Raw genomic sequence first — 15,728 nt, 5'->3', positions numbered from 1 at the left:
TTAAAGGTTATAATTAATGTCTTTTATTGGTAATACTAGGTACATTCATTAATAAGATCTACCAACGTATCAAATAAATGAGCCTTCTGTTTTCTAGCCTGATTTTCCTAGAGATCAAATCTACATGGTGAAGGATAACATGTAGTGTTTGGCAATTATTCACACTTGCTATCTCTCCAGCTCAAATTCCAAGTCATTGCCAGGTTGCAATAAAATATTCAGCCATGTTTAGGGCTGGCCTCACCAGAGGTACTGTATCACAACAGGCAATCTTGATAAACCAAAGGCCCCAAGGACTTTGTTAAATTCTCTTTTTCATTTTCAGGCTGCATATGCCTCCCACAGAGAGAAGTGGCACGTGAGTACTAATCTAGCTAAGTGAGCCATATAGGGGCGAGGGGAAACTTGCCTTTTCCCCAAAAGTTCGCTGAAAGATCAACTCACAATTAAGGCAGATTAATAATAGAAAGGTTTATTTACCAATACCATGCGCATGGGGAGAATTGCAAGAGTAATTACCCAATATCCCAATGAAGTTCAGATATTTTTATACCTGTCCTTTTGGAGGGGAGGGGAGGGGAAATATGGAGTACAGGTAATTCTGTTTAGGGGTGACAAAGGGTGCTAGGAAGGACAAATGGATGGGGAGACAGATTGACTTGTAAATATTCTTTTTTTGCAAATTACATTAACCTGAGAGACAGATATTGTGTTTAAAATAATTTAAGCCAGGTCTACTTGCATTCTTGATTTTCTTTCCTGCAATATATAGAGATAACAGGGAGAGGAAGGGAAGTCAAGTGCCCCCTTTGATCTTTTGATCAGGTCAGCCTAGTTTATACAGATAGAGGAAAGGTCAGTCCTATTTATGCAGATAGAGGAAAACCCCCTTCCAGTGCTTTTTTAAAATCTCCAATGGCCTTTAATTCAAAATATTCTTTATACAAAGCAGTCATATTCTGGGGTGAAATTTCCCAAGCTCCTTCAGCCACATGGAAGCCAATCTGTCCTCCCTTCCAGGTTCTGCAGCTACTCACCTGAGCACATATACTATTAGGTCATTGAATATGAAATGTCTGATTTTGAATCAAAAGTTTAGTTTATTATATCTCAAATAAGAAGCAGTACAATTAATCAAAGTATGTACCTAAACTATCGACGCAGCTTTGCCATCCTAACGGCAGCAGAGAAGCCTGGAGAGCAAGTGGCGATGAAATCGTGAAAGGCGTTTTCCACAGCTTGTTGAGAACTGAATATTTTTCCTTGCAAAAAGTGGTCCAAAGCCTGGAAGAAGTGGTAGTCAGTTGGTGCAAGGTCTGATGAATATGGTGGATGACAGAGAGTTTCCAAGTCCAGCCTCTGTAGTTTGAGCAGGACTGTTTTTTGCAACATGTGGTCTTGCAAGAGGATTAACCTATGTCTACCGACCAATCTCAGCTGCTTAATTGCAAGCATCCTCATCATTTTGTCCAATTGGTTGCAGTAGATATCTGCTGTAATCGATTGACCAGGTTCATGAAGCTATAGTGGATAATACCAGCCATGTACCACCAAATAGATACCATTAGCATTTTTGATGAATATTTGGTTTTGGACTGTGTTTTGGCACTTCATCTTTATCCAACCATTGTGCTGAATGCTTGTGATTGTCAAAAAGAATCTATTTTTCATCACACATAACAATACAGTGTAGAAATGGTTCACCTTTATGTCATGACAGCAAAGAAAGGCAAGCTTCCAGACGATTTCTCTTCTGATGCTCGTTTAATTCATGAGGTACCCATCTGTCCAGCTTCTTTACCTTGCCCATTTGTTTCAAATGCTCCAATCTTGTTAGAATAGTAACATCAAACCTTGCTGCTAATTCACGCATGGGTTGAGATGGATTTGCTTCCACTGGTTTTCAACTCATCATTATTCACCTTGGTCTCAGGTCACCCAAATGGCTCACTTTCAAAATTAAAATCACCAGAATGGAACTTCTCAAACCATTGACATACTGTGCATTCATTAGCCACATCCTTCCCAAACACTTCGTTGATATTTCGAGCTGTCTGCACTGCATTGGTTCCATGATGGAACTCATATTCAAAAATAACATGAATTTTTGATTTATCCATGGTTTCACAAAAATTGCTCTAAAAAAAATGTGAAATATAATCACAAGCCAAAACACGTGTTTGAAAGACTGAGGATGTACCTTCACAATAGGGAAAAAAAAAAAAAAAGAAATTTCAAAGTGAAATGACAGAGATAACAACCGTCAAACTTAGTACTTAAGGAAGTAGGACATTTCATACTTAATGACCTAATATAATCTAATCTACCCATTCTGAAGTCCTTGCACTTCTCTTTAAACTGCACACTCCCCATTTTGCACATGATGAAGTATAATTAACTGAAATAGCTCTTCTCACCTTTCTTACCTCTCTGGAGATCTGCTATTGAACTTACAAAACTCATTTCAGTACACGAAATACAATTTGTCATTGTCGTACTATTTGAGTTATAGTTGAGCTGTCATTCATATTATAAGTCCTTCATTTAGTATATCTTTTATATGTGGCTGAAGGCATTACTGACATGCAGTAAACATTCATGAAATAAAATTAATACCAAGTTTTGTTGTCTTTTGGGAAACATAACCATTATTATCTGGAAAGATAAAGAGTTTAGCACTTCTGGTGACTCAAAGGGGTTGCACAGTATTGTGGAAGGCAGTAATCTAGTTACAGAAAATGATTTAATTGATGGCTATTTACAGCTAAATTGTTATGAATCAGGTCATTTCAATCCCACATTTACAACCCCACCATTGGGCTCCCTCTTTGACCCAACCACACACCTGGATCCCATACATTTGTCTCTAAGGCTATTTGCCATTTATGCTGAGGAATAAATACAATTTTTCAGTCTTTTATCTAATTCATGTAGAAAAAAATCAACACAAAATATCACTGACATCAGCTAAAATGACACATGTTTAAATATGGTAGAGATGATTCACTAGCCAAATAATCAATGTTAAAAACTGACACAGGAAAAAATTAGCCATAGTGAAAATATTTACACCAAATAATGAATATTTAATCTCTGCTATATAACTGAGATGAACTAGGGGGCTGGAGGGGAAACAGGTGTACATTTAAGGGGTTCATCTTATATTTAACATTAACATTAAAGCTAGTGTTAATGTAGGAACTGGGCTGTGAACAGGCCACAACACTAGAATTTCCTTACTCAGGACCAAGCACACAGCAGGGACTCAGTAAATGTTTTTTGAATGAATGAATGAATGAATGAACAGTCTTCTTCATAGATTTACAGTATAATACTGGGATTTGGAGAACTGGCTTTAAAACAGTCTGTTTGAATCGATGGATTAATAAACTAGATTTTGGGAAAATCAGTACTGAATATATTGTAGGTGTTTCTGTTTGTTAGTTAAGTAAAATGACCACAAAGTCATTATTCTTACCCTTAATTTCTCAGCCTGAAAAGTTAATGAACTGTATCTGTTCCATGAGTAATTGAGTTGAACTTGAAAAAGAACTCCCTATTCCAAAAGCCTCCCACATCACCAGTTAACTGTGATTTATCCTTTTACTTTTGAAAAATTTTAAGCATCTTCCATCTAACTTGACTGACAACCAATCTGTGCTTCCTCTGTCTTTATTCTCCCAGGAAGAAGACGTTACTCGTGAAAGTCGTTTTAATTTCAGTGGTTATGGGATGGGTCACTGCCTCCAAGCGAAAGATGGAACAGCTGTCAAGGCCACACCTGCCAACCCGGTCCCACAACCCCCAAAAGATGCAGACGCCATCAAGAAGAAGTTTGTGGACCGGGCAAAAAGGATTGACACGATATCTCGAGCTGCCTTCCCATTGGCCTTTCTCATTTTCAACATCTTTTACTGGATCACATATAAGATCATTCGGCATGAAGATGTCCACAAGAAATAGATGTGCCCTACAGACCTGGGACCTTCTTGCCTCAGCATTGTGCTTGTAAATACACAGTGAAATTGTCTTTATATCACTTTGACGGAGGAGAAGATTGAGGGAGGGGGGAGGGAGGATCATGGGGGTGGGTTACCTGGCACCTACATGAAAAAAGACAAGTTATGCAGGCAATGAAGAAAACTGCATAAAATTAAGGTGTTGCAGAATCACGTGAGCATAATTCCCTTCCATAGTCTTTAGCATTGTTCTTTCAGATGACGCATCAATCAGATATGATATGCAGGGTCAAGTTCTAGAACGCTGTTTACTTTTTTGGTTTGGTTTGGCTTTGACTAATTCTGGTACTGACAAGTTAGCTTAAAATACACACACACACACACACACACACACACACACACACACACACACTCCTTGAAAATGCTTACCATCTGACCATAGTGACTAGCCTATAGTGAGTTGAGGACCAAACTTTTTCAGGAAAATGCTGCCTCGTTTTTAAAACAAGCCTCCTAAGCTACATTCTTTACCATGTCTGTGATTAGTGTTTCACCTGAGAAGTCCTTTTGTGGGTTGTAAATTATTTCTACTTATCCAGAAAAACAACAAATAAACACGAATGACAAAGAACAAATTTCTATATTACTGTCTGTTAGGTGTGTATTTTAATATTATTTTTCTCTCCTGGATGTAAATTTGGAGTTTAAATTATGTATCGTGTAATTGATTTGATAGTATACCCTCTTTAAAAAAAGTGCTCATTTTATTTTAGAACCAAGTTAGCACACTATATATATTTTTTCGCTTTGGCTATACTTATGTGCAACTTCAAGTGCCCAAGTGTGATTTAGCCATTGCAGCCACTCGGCCACAGTATTTATGGAGATGGTGTGTCCTGAACAGTGTAGCTCAGATTAGCTTGAACTTTCCATTTCTGCTCTCATTGTAGGTGTAACTAATAGTCCTAATGTCAACTGATCTGTGATTTCTACTGTCAATCTAAGTGAATATCGTTTTCAATATCCTTGACTAACTTAAAGAATTTTGAAATTGTACTGTGATTTTCATAACCTGTTGCCTTTTTGGTACCAGAGCTACATGGTTTGAATCCTGGCTACATGTTTTAAGTAAAAAAAAAAAAAAAAAAAAAACGACGTATTTTTGCTTACTCAGACAAAAGACAATGTGTAAAAATATAAGGAAATAATTAAATTTTACATGTGCTGTAAAAGGGATTATTTAAAAAAAGCTTTTGTTCAATTTCAATAAAGCTAAGTGTGCCACAAACTTACCTAGAAGCTTTCCATTTTTGCATTAAAATGTAAATGATTCAGATGACAACAATAACTTAGATTTTTGTATTTGGTCTTCCTCATAAGCTTGACACATTTATAGAGCTATTATATTATTGATGCTTATAGTATCCCCATGAAGAAAGAAAAAAATACATTATTCTCATTGTAGAAATAGGGAAATGGGAGCATTAGTAGCCATTGTGAGCACAATCTATAACAACACTGGGTATTTCATATGAGACATAGAAAGCACTGAGGAATCATAAAATCTTAAGGTGAAAAAAAAACTTAAGAGACCAACTCATCCAGCTACCTATCCTGATTTTGTCAGGAATGGAGTTTCAAGATGAAAGAAAAATTCTGAGAGCCCCAGTGAAGTAGAGGGAACTCATCTTGACGCTTGAACGTTTGCCTTAATCAAAGATATTCATCATAATAGGAAGATGTGGGTTCATAAGTCAATGTTTATGGCCTTTTAAACCTATTCAAATATTGAATCATTTTCACATAGAGGATTATTGTAGAGTGACTAAAAGCATGAACTTTGGAGATAGAGAGGCTAGCTCAGCCACCTGTCAACAGTGTGATTGGGAATGAGTTACCTGACTTTTCTGAGTAGTTCCTGTTTCATAGAGTTTCAGGAGGACTGACTGAAAAAATGCAACATAAAGCCAGTAGCATGGTATCTAACACATAGTAAGTTCTCTATAACTAATTGATAATAAAATAATTATTGTTATGGGCAAGAAGCTTCATAATGTCTAGCCTTGGCAAGTTCAATGACATGCTTTTTGCATCATTCCTAAACCACTACTTCTGTCTTATTGCTCATTCCTTTCCAAACAAATAAGGTGAAGTGTTTGTTTTCAATTCTTTTTCTTCCTCTGCAAAACAGTAAAATTAAGGCCTCCCAAAGATGGGCCTGACCCCACAAGTGTTCTAGGAAAAACCCTGGATGCTGTATACGGCAGGGTGGGGAGTCAGTTTAGGGAGAAAAGCCTAAGTTAACTGGTCATGTTTAATAAATGTATGTACCATATAATTTTGTAGGAGGCACAATCACCCCATTAGAAAATTGAAAAGAGATTCACCTCTAAACATATCTGCCAGCCACTCAAATAGGCAAAAGCATCCTGGATGGCAAGAGGGCTTCTTGACTTTTCTCTGGTTCTAGTCTACATTCAGTGGAAAGAATTAAGTGCCCTAATTTGGATTATATAAATAAGATAAAATCTCAGAGACAATATTTTGAGTGCCACATATTCTGGTAAAACAGATAATCCCCCTATAATGGTGTTAGAGATTTTATTTAGGACATTTTTCTTTTGCAATAGTATTTGAAGGAAAATAGTTCAAGAGTAAAATTGTGGCTCTGAAGAAGAGACCTTATTATCAGTTTTCATTAGATTGGAAGTTTCTGGAAGAAAATGGCTATGCTTTCATGGGTTTTCCATAATGCCTGCCAAAGCTGGAATGCACAGTGGATATTATTACTATCACTAGAAAAATGTTGGTGAAGGAAGATATGCTATGCCTGTTGACAAAGTTATATAAGTTTTCCCCAACCCAGAAATCACACAAGGTAACCAACTACTGCTCTCAGTTTTCAGATAATGGATTACTGGGGGATTTGTCTTTAAACATTTTTCAATTTCTACCATTTGGTTTTAAGAACTTAAGGCTTGAGACTCTTTATGGCATTCTCCAATACCTTAGCTCTAAACAGATGCTACAAACCAGACTGGCTGTGGATTTTTAAAAATGCTTCCAAGCAGTGTTAGCATTAAGCTCCTCATCTATGCCACTGAACAGAACTGCCAAATTCTGAAAGCAAAATTTCCAATAAAGATTAAATGAATATCATTTTACATTTCACTTACTGCATTAATATCAAATAAGAAGGTTCTAACCAAAACATAGCACAAAATTCCATATCATATGATTCACAGCTTTGGAAATGGGAAAAAAATCTATTCAGAATTTTTTGTAGGATTTATGCATTGCCTACTTTAAGCCTGAAGCCAATTTGTGTGATAAGTCTAAATCATATGTCTGCCAGATATTCTTTTTTAATCTTTCAACCTCTGCTTTAAACTTTTTCTAACTTTCAGCAATTTGAGTTTGGTTTTTTAAAAAGTATAATTTGAATGATTCAAGCTATACATATTCTTCATAGGTCACAAAGTAGAAAAACTAAAGATAACACCACAACCTCGTATTCATATAGTGCTTTCAAAATATCAACATGTTTAATGTCTGCAACAGCATTTCCTTCTAACAATCATTCAAGGTGGCCAGATCACAAAGACTCAATATCCACCCTTTGAGCAACAGAAAAGTAGAGGCTCCATGAATTAAATGCCTCACCCCAAATCACCTATCATGTTAGAGGTTGAACATCCAGCACAATTTGTCTCTTAACAGGTCAGACTACATAATTTCACTATATCCACACTAAGAAAATAAAATCCTGGAAAATAACAAGTCATGGTACCACTGACCCACACTCATGGATGACAAAAATAAATTGGCAAAGGAGGGTATACCATAGAATATTTCCACGGAAAATGCCTAAGAGAAATAGCTCAAAATTGTGCATACAGAATTGAGAACATCTCAGAGAGCCAATATCTCATGTAATTGAATGGCTTAAAGGATACTAGTATTGAAAAAAAGACAAACAAATTTCAATTTCAAAGGTGTTTATTTCCATTTTTGAAGGAGGAAAAATGACCTTCACTTTGTCACACATGCTCCCACATGAGAAACGAGGCACTATTCCTACTCTGGGTGCAAATGCAGTTTTAAAATGACAAGTAACATAGCTCCCCTAAGCTGAGGGCAGTATGATTAGATGTTTTTAGACTACAAGCCAGCACTCAGAAAGGACATTATCACATTGGCACAAATGACTCATAAATAGGTGAATGTATCTTCAAAGAGGCGAGCAAAGCTCTGGAGTGTTCTTTGTGACGTGTGCACCAACACTGGCCTTCCTATGGTAGGGCCCAGGGCTCCTCATGGAACGAACAGCTTGGCCAGTCCTCATGCAGACTGAAGCCTCATTAGAGGCTCCAGGTCCTCAAAAATGATGGAACCAAGAACAAGGATAACCTTCAAGTGAAAGCATCAGGACTAAGAGTTCATCAAATTCAATGGATTATCATTTCTTAAATTACCCCATCTTCTTAAGGAGGAAGATTTAGGACAGGATAGTGAGGAAAGGAGAAGAGATAAAGGGAAGACATCGGCCAGAAAGTTAATTTTAAGACATAAATCAGATCATGTCACTCTGCTTTAACCTCCAGTGGCTCCCCATCTTACTCAGAGGACAAGCCAGAGTCCTCACTGGGGCTGTATGATCTGACCTGACCTGCCCCCACCATGCTCTCCCATACCTTCTCCCTCCAGGCATAGTAGCCACCTTATCAGTGCTTAAACATGCCAAGCACAGTTCTACCACAGGTCCTTTGCACTTGCTGTTTCTTCTGCCTGGCACCTCTTGCCCTGAACCAGGGGTTGGCAGACTTTTTCTGCAAAGGACCAGGTAGTAAAAGGTTTAGGCTTTGCAGGTCATACAGTCTCTGCTGCAACTACTCAACTCTACTACTACAGTATGAAAGCAGTGCTCACAGACAATGTGTAAACAAATGGGTGTGGCTGTGCTCCAATAAAACCTTATCTACAAAAGCAGGTGGCACAACAGATTTGGCCCACGGGCTGTATGTTGACAATCCTTGCTCCAGATGTATACAGGGCTTATTCAATTACTTATTAATAATTCAAGCCTCTGCTCAAATGCCTTCTTATCAGAGAAGCCTTCTCTGACCACCTTGTATAAACTAGTACCTCCCAATCATTGTGCTATTATTGCTGCCTTATATTTTTCATAGCATTTTTTCACTTTCTGACAATTGATGCACTCTCCTCTCTCTCTCTCTCTCTCTCTCTCTCTCTCTCTCTCTCTCTCTCTCTCTCTCTCTCTCACACACACACACACACACACACACACAGACAGCTCCAGATGGGAAAGTGGAAACTGGTTCATTGTTGTATTCTAAGGATCTAGATCTGTGCCTGGTACTTAGTAGGTGTTTAATCAATATAGTATTTGTTCAATGAATAATTGAATAGTTACTATTTATTGGGGAGTTAATTAAGTGTTTTCATGGGAGGCTTAGAGATAGAACTAAGGAACCTAATATTACTCAATTAAATAGTCTGTAACAATGAAGGAATTGCATTAGATAAACATTTTCCAAAGAGTCTTCTGAAAAACACTACCTCTATAGATCCTTAAGGGTCTGAGATATTAGCAGTCCTGTCTGGATTGAGTCACTGTAGTTTCATGACTTTTATCCAAAGACATAAACATTATGAGATGTGGACAATCTAAGAAGTACCCCAGGGGATCTCCTGTGTTTTGGACATATTTCTCCATACCCCTACTATGTAGTAGTAACTCAGTTTCCCCTAAATAGTCAGGATCAATCACCCCAGCTAGTATAGTATTGCCTGCTGACTCCCTGGCACGAGGAGCCCAGGGTGCCGGATAGCAGTCTTAATTCCTCGGTGAAATCACTGTTGTATTACCTAGAGGAAGTAGAAGTAGATATTCCAGAAAAGGTTGCAGACTTGAGGTTTTCTATCTAAATAGTCTTAAAGCACAGTTTTCAAAAAGATAAAACCATGACTCTCATGCAAATATAAAATTAACACAAGTCAAAAATTGTATCTAGCTTATCAGTGGATTAAAAAAACTGTAAAATGTTATTATAAAACATTTGAGAAGCTAGGTATTTATAAGCAATGTTAGGATAAGTAAGTTTCCTGGGTTAGATACAAAACTGGCTTATGTCTAACAGGGTCAAAAACAGTAACCTTTGTAGTTATCTGTTCTTTGTGCAGAAATTATTTGCATTTCTATTGAACAAAACTCTACAAGTTCACCTCTGTCTCTACAGAGTGGTAAAATATCCTAGTCAAGCCCAGCACTATACTGAAAGAGCACCTGTAAACTTTTTTGCCTACTTCCAAGTGTCAGATCATTTTTCTGACAATTACAATTCAAATGTAATGCTTAACTATCATCTAACTATCAATATCATACTTTAACAGGACCAAGACCCAGAGAGTTAAAGTGACATGCCCCATATTACATAGCATGTTAATGTACCTCTGAGCTCAGAACACAAGTCCCCTGAATCCTATCCTGGTTCCTTTCTAACTACTCCCATGAGCTTTTTCTCATACATCCCAGGAAGAGAGAATTAGAAAGGGTATTTTCTCTCCTTTAAATTATTCTATCTTCACATGATTTCTGCCCATTGTTCTGGAAGACCGGTGTCATAGCTGTAAAGGCATAGTTTGTGGAGTCACTTCTGTATTCAAATTCTTCCTCTGTCTTTTATTTACAGAGTATCCTTGGGAAAAGCTTTAATGCCCTGGGACTGAAGATAATGTAAAAGATAATAACATCTACCTTACACAATTGTAGATGAGGATAAAATTGATTACGACCCACATTTAAAAGATACTGAATAAATATAAGTTCTCATTTCCCTTTCCATCCACCTTTAATTAATATTTTATTTCACTAATGATGCCATTCAGAAACTATCACCTATAAGTGGAGTCTATTCCTGTGTGGTCTACTATAACTACCGTAATTTTAAATCATTGTCTAAATATCTAAAAGGCTGGTTGAAACGAAAAGATCACATCTAGAGACAATCTGAGCAAACTCCTTTGGTAAAAGGCAACAACAAGGATTTTATTGTTTCACTTTGACCTAATACAGAAAGGAAAACATTTTCCTGATTGAAATGTTAAAACAGCTTCAGTTGGCACAAGCAGGGCCAGTTGGTGGGGGGAAGTTATTAGGAGGACTTTTGCTATATATAACTAATATTGATGTAGCACCGGTACAGTTTACAAATTGCTTTCACATAAATTCTGCCAAATCATCCTGTGAGCACAGGGATGGTGGCCTTGGGCCAGTTTTTCTCAAAGCCTCAATTTATTCTCTTGTAAAATGGAGAAGTATAATGGTTTCCCATCAGAGAGCCTAGCATGGAGTAGGCCTTCAGTACATAACCATCATCATCATCATCACCACCAGGTGTATCACCACTACCACCACCACCACCACAGCCATCATCATCATCATCATCATCACCTTATGGATACGGAAACTGAAAACGCACAGTTAAGGGATGGGTCCATTGTCACAGAGGTGGGTCCTGCTTTCAGGTACTAGCTATGTGACTTTAGGCAATGTTTGTAAAATAGAGGTGATGATATTTGCCCCACCTCTCCATCTTTCAAGACCACTATGTGAATTAAATGATAACATGAATGTCAAAGGCATCTGAAAACTATTCCATGGATGAGGAAAGTGGGACACAGGGAGGTGAGGAAACTCGCCAAAGGCACACACATCATAAATGTCACAGCCAAGATTTAAAACCCAGGCAGTCTTTCTGCAGAATCCATACTCTTAGTCACCACATTATATTGCTTCCTCAATAAAAGAAATTATCACAATGAGATAGATGCTATTACCCTCCCCACTCTAACAGTTATACTCCCATCTAAGACTTTTATGTAACATTTTATATATTTCTGTTGTGCAGATATTATCATATTTTTTAAATTATTCATTTCCTTATCCATTCCCCCAACTAGCCTATGAGATTTGAAGGGCACTGTTTCCTAGGGCTGCTATAACAAATTACCAAAAATCAGGTGGTTTAAAACAACAGAATTTTTTTCTCTCACAGTTCTGGAAGCTGGATTCTTCTGGCGATTCTGGTAGTCCTTTGCATTCCTTAGCTTGTAGTTGCATCACCACAACTTCTGCCTCCATCTTCACATGGCCAACGTCCCTCCGTGTGTCTGTCTCCAAATCTCCCTCTCTTTATAAAAACACTTTCAAGGGCCCACCTTAATCCAATATGACCTCATTTTAGATTAATTAATTATATCTGCAAAGGTCCTATTTCCAAATAAAGTCACATTCTGAGGTTCTGGGTCAACATGAATTTTGGGGGGACAGTATTCAACCCAGTATGGGCACAAATTGTGTCTAATTTTATATAGTCTTCCTGACACCTAGCCCAGTGTAAGATATATACAGATATAGCTTAGTGGTTGAACATACAGGCACTGGAGTGAAATTGCCTGGGATCAAATATTCATTCTGCCTTTACCAGCTGTGAGCCTTTGGGCAATAGTTCCAAGTGCTCTATGCCTCAGAGTCCTAATATGTAAAATAGTTAACCTATTTCACATGGTTCTAATGAGATTTAAATTAATTAATTCAAGTCAAGTGCTTAGAACAGTAACTAGCCCATAACAAGTGTTCAACAAAGATTATTAGCATTATTTTTAGACAAGAAACACAGTATTTGTTAAATAACATAATGAAAGCAAGAAGTGCCAGAAAGCACTAAAAAAGCCTATATTTAAGCTGTTAATATTCTAAAATATTTCCACATCAGTCCTTTCTCTGTGTATAGTCTTTTTAGAGCATCAACGAACATGCAATTTAAAAGAGAGAGAAAGGCTATTAGGAGTGAAGGAGGTGAAAAGGAAAAGGCTTGCCTTCCCTTTCCCCTCAGGGGAGAAAATAAAAAAGAGCCATGGAGAAGCAGTATTATTTCTAAGAGACCATGCCAGGAAAATGGAATTGCTTTTCTGAAAGTAGAAGATTAATACCTGGAGGGTCTAAAATGTAATTATGGTATTGATCTCAGGAAAGCCTTGAATGATTCTAACTTTTTTTTCTTTTGTGGACTCTGGTATCATTAAAATGGGCTCAAATGTCAAGTCTGCAGACTGCAAAGTATCTGAACAGCACACATCAAGGCAGGCAAAAAGATCCTGTCAGTGGGTTCCGGGAGGTATATCTCATTCAATGTGTGCCAGCATGGTTCTCTCATATCAGGCAATTTTCTCAATGGTTTTGGTAACTGATTTAACAAGCTATTAATGAAGAGGCAAGGCAACTCTAGGTTGCAAATCAACCCAAAGGTACTGTGTCCTAGTTCCATCATCCTGTGGGGTGACTACAGGGACAGGAGGACCTCAAACCTCAGGATTGGAATGAATTAAAGCCCATATTACATCTTTCCTCTCTAGCCCCGCTGAGGAGATGACTCTTTTTAAAATTCCAGCTATACATCCTGTTAAAAGATAAACTTAGCACATTAAAACTTTGAAGAGTTTATTTGAGCAGACAGCAATTGATGAATCAAGCAGCACAGAATCCCAAGTGGTTTGGGCTCCACCTAAGAGGCACAAGGAGAAACTTTTATAAGCTGTTTGTGGAAGTTCAAAGAAAACATTTGATTGGTTAAAGTGGAACAGTAGTCTCAGAGTCCCTAGTTAAATGTTAGTTGGTACCTTCTTAGTGGTTAAGCTTCAGTTTCATTTCCTAGGATATGGTGATTTACTGAGTTGGGTTTTGGTTTGCTTAAATAGGAACCCAGGGTGCTGGACCCACCTCAATCTAATGGCCTCTCAATTAATTATTGTCACACTCCTTAGCTTCTTTCCCTTCCAATCAGTTCAGAATCCTGCAACCGACACCTTTCCCACTTGGTTAGGCAAATGCACACCCCAGTGTTTTATCAGGAGGCTCTGGCTGTCTCCAAGCCCAGTGAAAGCCTTAAGACTAATGACTGGGGACTCGATTTTTAAGAAACACCCTTAACAACTCATAGTTAGAAGACTTTCCAAGTGGCTGGGGGGAGAACAAGTTGATGATGTGTTGGATAGTTTCAAATGATTGGACCTTGTCATTTTGAAATGAGAATGAGAAATAAGGCTAGAGAGAAAAATGGGAATGAAAATAAGAAGTTTTTTATTCCTGGTTAAGGATCTTGAGATTTATCTTGTAAACAATGGGATGCCATTACAAGGTTTTAAGATAGACTTTGCATTTCAGCACATAATTGTGGCTACAGAGTATGGAGGAGATCAGAGGGGGATGAAAGGATGAAAGAGGGTTGATCTCTAAAGTTTTGAAATTAAATATCCCTGTTGAAACCTGACAAAATCCATCTACTGATGAACTTCCAGCCAGGATAAAGACAGAAACAAAATGGACCCTAGAAACTTGGACAAAAATTTTTACCCATTAAAATCTTCCAAAATTCAACATGCTACCATTTAAAAATTCAGCAACATTCCACTTCCATTTACAGTCAAGAGTTAAGCAGAGTAAGCAAAATGGTAAGGCAGTATTGCTCTATGATTAAGAACACCCGATAAACCTAGGTTTGATTGAGTCTCAAATGTGCCACTTTCTCTTCCTTTCTGTACCTGTTCCTAATCTCTCAAATTCTCTCATCTGTAATGGTAACAAGGATAGCAGTACCTGATTTGCATAGGCATTGTGAGATTCATGCATGTAAAGTGTTGAAACATTGCAGGGTTTGTGGTGGGGGTCATATCTCCCCAACTCGGTGGCTTCTTTACCTGTGGAGGGAGCTTACTAGGGTATTTATTCTTCCAGGCCTCCCTCAGCCCCTTTGCAGAAAGAGCGACTAAATCTAACTGGAGAGTTTAAAGGTATTTTCTAACCCCCTCCTCTCTCCTTCTTCTTTGGAGATGCCTGCCCTCCAAAACTGTATGTGCTCTGGTCCTGCCTTATATTTTCAACATAATGGGAATGTTTTCTGTGGAGAAAACGTTTTTCAACATTTCCCTCCAGGGAAAGTCTACAGTTCTGCAGCATTATCTATGACTCAATAGGTAAGTCTGGTTAACTGTAGAGTATAGAATTTTAGAACCTGCTCGCCCACAGATATAAACCATATTTTCCAATATCAGTACTATTTACAATAAAAATGACACAGGTATACCACACAGAATTTGTCCTTGGTAAATGTTTTCTCAGGAGAATGCCTCTTGGTTTTTAATATCTAAACATCACCTAAGTACTTTGTAATGGAATGAGGCTTATATTTAAAAATTACATTTATGTCTTTAAAAAATCAATACAATATTTAACAAAAGAGTGTGTGGAAAACATCTGAAGTTTCACTCCAAATACAATTGACATTTAGAATGAATCAAGTTTAGATGGATTAGAAGTACACATAGATATTGTAAAGTGCTCCAAGTGTCAACAGAGGTGAGTTTTTGTTAGGATATTGCCAGTGCTAAGAAAAATATCACTGCAGACAAAGCAATTGCTTGTTAAAACCATATAATTGTTTGGTGTCAAGGAAGCAATGGTTTAAGCACTTACCTCGTGATAGGACAATTTGTTCTTTACATATGGAAATTTTAAAGTATTTAGTTGATGGAGGGCTTTGGGTTGATTTGTAATACATAATAATTTTCCTCATTTAAAATAACTGGACAAAAGCAAATTATGTAACCAAAATGTTTTTACCCCCATAATATTCTGAAATAAAAAAAAATCTAAAAAAAAAAAAGAAAGCACTCTTTCAATAAATCATG

General features: G+C 37.5%; 1 protein-coding gene and 1 long non-coding RNA gene across 3 annotated transcripts in view; one reads left to right on the top strand and one right to left on the bottom strand.

Moving 5' to 3' along the window:
- The window catches only part of GLRA2 (glycine receptor alpha 2), a 177,339-nt gene extending 173,274 nt beyond the window's left edge, over window positions 1–4,065 (top strand). For both annotated transcript variants that reach the window (XM_045537961.1, XM_045537962.1), the window contains one exon: window positions 3,685–4,065. In XM_045537961.1, the coding sequence (XP_045393917.1) occupies window positions 3,685–3,963 (279 nt within the window). In that variant the 3' untranslated portion in view covers window positions 3,964–4,065. The remainder of the gene's footprint in view (window positions 1–3,684) is intronic.
- A 9,400-nt stretch (window positions 4,066–13,465) lies between these two features.
- Window positions 13,466–15,728, bottom strand: part of LOC123628306 — a 47,621-nt gene continuing 45,358 nt past the window's right edge. Inside the window, exon 4 of the long non-coding RNA XR_006731600.1 lies at window positions 13,466–13,546. This is a non-coding gene — a long non-coding RNA (uncharacterized LOC123628306). The remainder of the gene's footprint in view (window positions 13,547–15,728) is intronic.

The sequence above is a fragment of the Lemur catta genome, chromosome X (assembly GCF_020740605.2).
Source record: "Lemur catta isolate mLemCat1 chromosome X, mLemCat1.pri, whole genome shotgun sequence".
Classification (NCBI taxonomy): domain Eukaryota; kingdom Metazoa; phylum Chordata; class Mammalia; order Primates; family Lemuridae; genus Lemur; species Lemur catta.
The sequence above is the reverse complement of the archived record's forward strand: the minus strand, read 5'-3'. Positions and strand labels throughout refer to the sequence as shown.